The sequence below is a fragment of the Notothenia rossii genome, assembly GCF_949606895.1.
Source record: "Notothenia rossii genome assembly, chromosome: 4".
In the NCBI taxonomy this organism is placed as follows: Eukaryota; Metazoa; Chordata; class Actinopteri; order Perciformes; family Nototheniidae; genus Notothenia; species Notothenia rossii.
Genome location: NC_136902.1, coordinates 81,862,496 through 81,867,343, shown reverse-complemented (window position 1 = coordinate 81,867,343; position 4,848 = coordinate 81,862,496). Strand labels below are relative to the sequence as shown.

At 40.5% G+C, this 4,848-nt stretch overlaps 1 protein-coding gene across 1 annotated transcript in view; it reads right to left on the bottom strand.

Moving 5' to 3' along the window:
- Positions 1-3,937: 3,937 nt before the first annotated feature.
- The window catches only part of folr (folate receptor), a 3,048-nt gene continuing 2,137 nt past the window's right edge, over positions 3,938-4,848 (bottom strand). The window contains exons 4-5 of the mRNA XM_079676268.1: positions 4,556-4,691; positions 3,938-4,266 (exon numbers count right to left, since the gene is read on the bottom strand). Of these exons, the coding sequence (XP_079532394.1) occupies positions 3,995-4,266; positions 4,556-4,691 (408 nt within the window). The 3' untranslated portion in view covers positions 3,938-3,994. The remainder of the gene's footprint in view (positions 4,267-4,555; positions 4,692-4,848) is intronic.

Below are 4,848 nucleotides of genomic sequence, written 5' to 3'. Positions count from 1 at the left end.
AGCAACAACAGGGACGTCCCGCGTCAAAATCTATATATTGTCAATATAAATTACTTCCGGTTAGGGTTTCCAGAATAAAACAGGTGGATAATGAATCTATATTGAGACATTTTATTTTTGTGGAATATTCATGCACAGTGTATTGCCTGTTAATTGTATCTCTAGCTAGCTTGACGTGCTCTCTGAAAAAGGAGGGATGGAGGGATAAAGGGACACTGGGATGAAGAGAGGTTGAAGGGAGGGATAGAAAACTACATTTACTCATCTGTACAATTATGGGATACATTTATAAAGTGATGGATAAAGTATTCAGATGTTATACTGCTTAAATGCATTACTTCATTTATGTTTCTTAAACATAGGGATACCTTGACCACCCACTACATAAAAATGTTCACACATAAATGCATTTATAATAATAATCTAAGAATAATAGACATAATATCTATTACACTTTGAAATAGGATATTGCAATGCTAATTATGATTACTCAAACTTTTAACACTTGTAGTAGCCTACTGTACATTCTTCTTCCAATAATACTACTTTTATGTTGGTAAAACATTTTTTAAATCAGGACATTTACAAGTTGCTGGGTACAAAAGTGTTATTAGTTTAAAGGAAAAGGATGTAAGTACTTCGTCCTGGGGGGGAAGAGGTGAAATACAGTTCAGTTCTCCCCTTTGTTTTTAAGTGCTACCCATTCCTTTATCCTGTCTGTTTTGGGCATTTGCTTACGTTTCTGTTATCGTATACAACAGCTTTAAGTAGTCTTACATTGTTTAAAATAAACCAAAGATGTTCTAGGAAATTAAATCCTTCTTTAACCCATGTGGATAAAATCTAAAAGAAAAAAAGCTATGTTGTTAAAGGTCCCATGTCGTGCTTTTCCGGTTATTACCCGTCCCCTTGTGTGTTATGTTGCTTTTTATGCATGTAAACGGTCTGCAAAGTCACAAACCCTCAAAGTACACCCTGTAGCGAGTACAACTCTAACACAGAAAAGACCTGTCTATGCTGCCCCAGAACGCCTCGTTGGAGATTTTTCTTTTTCCATTATTTTCTTCCTGAGTAAGGTGACGTAACCATGCCCAGGTCCAAATGGACAAATCCGTGGAGCTCCTCACACACACACACACACACACTCACTCAGCCTTATCTTATCTCAGCCGCGCTACTCCGCGGAGTTTCGCTGGCACACACCTTATCTTTTCTCAGCCTTGGCTCCGTGGATCTCCACTCACAGTTCGCCACACACTCACATGTGTGTGCTCAGGCTGAGTTCCTCTGTGTCTCACTGTCTCGCAGACCCCACGCAGCAACCAGGAAACGACACCAGTAATCCAGCTCACACTGTCCGCTCCTCAAGCCTCAAAGGGCGGAGCAGCGAGCCCCGGAACATCCCGCCAACCCGGCACCCAGACCCCACGCAGCATTCTCATCTGTTTTTAATTACTGGTGTCATTTTCTGGTTGCTAACGCCATTGTAACACATAAACACACATCAGAGCACAGTGGACTCATAGGGAGGGGGGGCAGGAGCTCCAACAAGACGTGTAGGACAGAGAGTGAATACACATACTATACTGAGATGCTGTATGAGAAACCCAATGTGAGTTTGGAATATTGAACAATGTAAATCTATTCTAGGAGACCTCAACAATGGAATTATGATCAGTAGAAATGGCCATGACATGGGACTAACTTATAACAATTTTGTTTGGTTTCTCTCGTATCATGCTTCAAGTTGTTACTTTTGTGGTGAAGGGAAATTAAAGCCAAAGGGCTTTCCTCTTAGAATATCAGTGTGACCTGCAGCCACTGAGAACTCGGAGGCCATGACTGCTGCCCTTTCTCAAGCTCAAATCCACTTATGCAATATGCAGTCTTTTCACTTGTTCAGACCACACGGTCCCACAAGGTGCAATTGTCCACCTACAGGCCAGACTGGCAAAACACAGGAAGCAGCTTGCACATTATATATTTTACTCTCGCCCACAAAAAGTCTGAATGCTAAACTGTGGTATGGACACACACACACACACACACACACACACACACACACACACACACACACACACACACACACACACACACACACACAGCTTGAGTTAGAGTAAAAGTGAGAAGGGAGGGTGAATGTTGGGCAGGGTGGTGTGTGTGTGTGTGTGTGTGTGTGTGTGTGTGTGTGTGTGTGTGTGTGTGTGTGTGTGTGTGTGTGTGTGTGTGTGTGTGTGTGTGTGTGTGTGTGTGTGTGTGTGTGTGTGTGTGTGTGTGTGTGTGTGTGTGTGTGTGTGTGTGTGTGTGTGTGTGTGTGTGTGTGTGTGTGTGTGTGTGTGTGTGTGTGTGATAGTTGCCAATGACCTCAGAGAAGCTGTGTATTAATAGCCAAAGGGACAGCAGCCATCCCAATCCTATTTCTGACTATGGCATCACACTGTGCAGACGCCTGTGTGTGTATGTGTGTTTATATGAGTGGGTTGACTGTAAAATACTGTAAAAATATGTGGCATAACAAAATGTCTGCATTCAGGGATCGTAAAAGCGTGTTGCAAGATGTCACATCGTAATAAAACTACTTTGTCAGCAATTCATCTTAAATATAACCAATTAGCAAATGTTTTGTTTTTGCGTCTGGTAACTCTGAAACAGCAGTTTAAGTCTAGCTGTGTTAAGTGCTTAACAACTTTTGAAAGGTTTTGCCTGATGCTCTGGCCAGAAAATATGCCATTCTGTTACTTATATAGACCTTTTCTATCATTTTTTCTCTTTAAGCCACTGGGGGTCACATTCAGCTTTTCAGACTCGGCTTTGCAAACAATTAGACTCTGCAATGCATAAAATATATTCAGCTATTAGGTCAAGACGTTAGCATAGCTTTTAGGAACTTAAGTCACATACTGTAAAAGTAACATTTATTTTTCCAGTTTCTGACCTGTAAAAATGGTAGATTAATAGATTGATTACATCAGAACTTGAATATAAAAGTACAGAGTACATGACAGTTACTTTTCCCAATTCAGACGTGGCACTGACTCACATCTCATGCCACTTATACCCACACAGAGACATTAAAACACTCTTAAACATAGAGGAGGCAATAGACACACACACACACACACACACACACACACACACACACACACACACACACACACACACACACACACACACACACACACACACACACACACATACACACACACACACACACACTCACACACACTCGAAGGACTGGAACATAATTGGAGCCCTCTAACCACTGGCTGGTTCAGAGTGGTGGTGTGATCAATGTGGCCCAGTGTGGAGAAACATTTTCCATCAATGCAGATCCTGGGTCAGTTGTACATTTATTGAACTAGTGTTTGAGGATGTGAATGGGTTAATACATTGATCCATAGTTTACACAGATATATCCTACAGCTGTGTACGTAGAGATACTGAATGAGGGATGTTGCTAAAGTCACTGTTTTCAAACAGTTACCAAATCAGCCTACTATCACCTAAAGAATATATCTAGGATTAAAAGACTAATGTCACAGCAGGATTTGGAAAAACCTGTCCATGCTTTTATCTTCAGTGGACTCGACTACTGTAATGGTGTCTTTACAGGCTATAAATAAACTTGCCTTGCCTTTAATACTGAAAGATAAATCAATCTGTTAAACTAAATGTTACCGGACAATCGAACACTGTTATGTATTTGTTCAGGTTGAATTGTAATGGCGATTATTCTAACTCTAAGGACATTTTCCACTGGCCATTTAGAAAATTAATCACAGCTTAATTGACATAATGGTGGTTGAATGGACAATAAATGACTGGATTACAATGAAAATAATAAACTAATAAGGATATGCGGAATAGCACTTAGAAATGCAAAACACAGAAAACATGCATGTAAGAAGGCTCATTGACATCAAGAAAGTAAAAGGAAGGCATTTGCAATCAGTTTTATTGATCCCTCCGAGGCAATACAGGATAAGTCATTTTATTACATCATTACAGAGCGAAATGCACCAGCCATGAGAAGAAGTGTTGTCAAGGCAAAGCTCTGATGCTGCTGTGCGTTGTTAAGGTAGTACTCAGCCACCTTCTTGTTTGGGTTTGTCCCTGTGAACCAGAGCTGCATGCAGCGGCCCGAGGTGTTGGGTAGAGTGGTATAAAGGTAGGATTTGGACCAGATTTGTTCACACATGGACTTGGCTGTAGGGTATACTTCCGTCCACTTCCTGCACATGCTGCCTGCAGGGCATTTGTTAACACCTGTAGGCGCAAATGAGACAACAAAAGATAGATTTAGCAATTGAAAAAGTAATTGAAGAAATTTGATTTTTTTAAAGTTCTAGCTAGAAAGCCAGAAAAAGATTCAATGGAAGATCTCTATAGGTGTTTATGAGTAAGTGGGTTCATGGTACTGTGTATAGATAGTCATATGTTTTTGATTTCTATGTAAGTTTTTTTTTTTTTTTATATGAGCAGGTCTGTGCTCTGAGTTTGTGAGTGTGTGTGTTTGTGTGTGTGTGTCTGTCTGTGTGTGTATGTGTGTGCTTACCTGAGCTCCAGTCCCATCCCTTGTGCCAGTCCGTCTTACAGGTGAAATCGTCCTTGCAATCCTCAAACCATCTGTGGCAGTCCTCCTTACACAGAGGCACATCCAAAATACGCTGCATACGCCAGCTCTCATCCGCCTGCACACATTTTATTTATTTATTTATTGTGTTTTTTTATATATTCAACCAGTAAAAGCCTCATTGAGATTAAAACTCAAGAGTATACAAATACAAATATAACACTAAGTGTTGTACAAGAGTAAACAAATATAGCACACAAGATGTGATATATTTC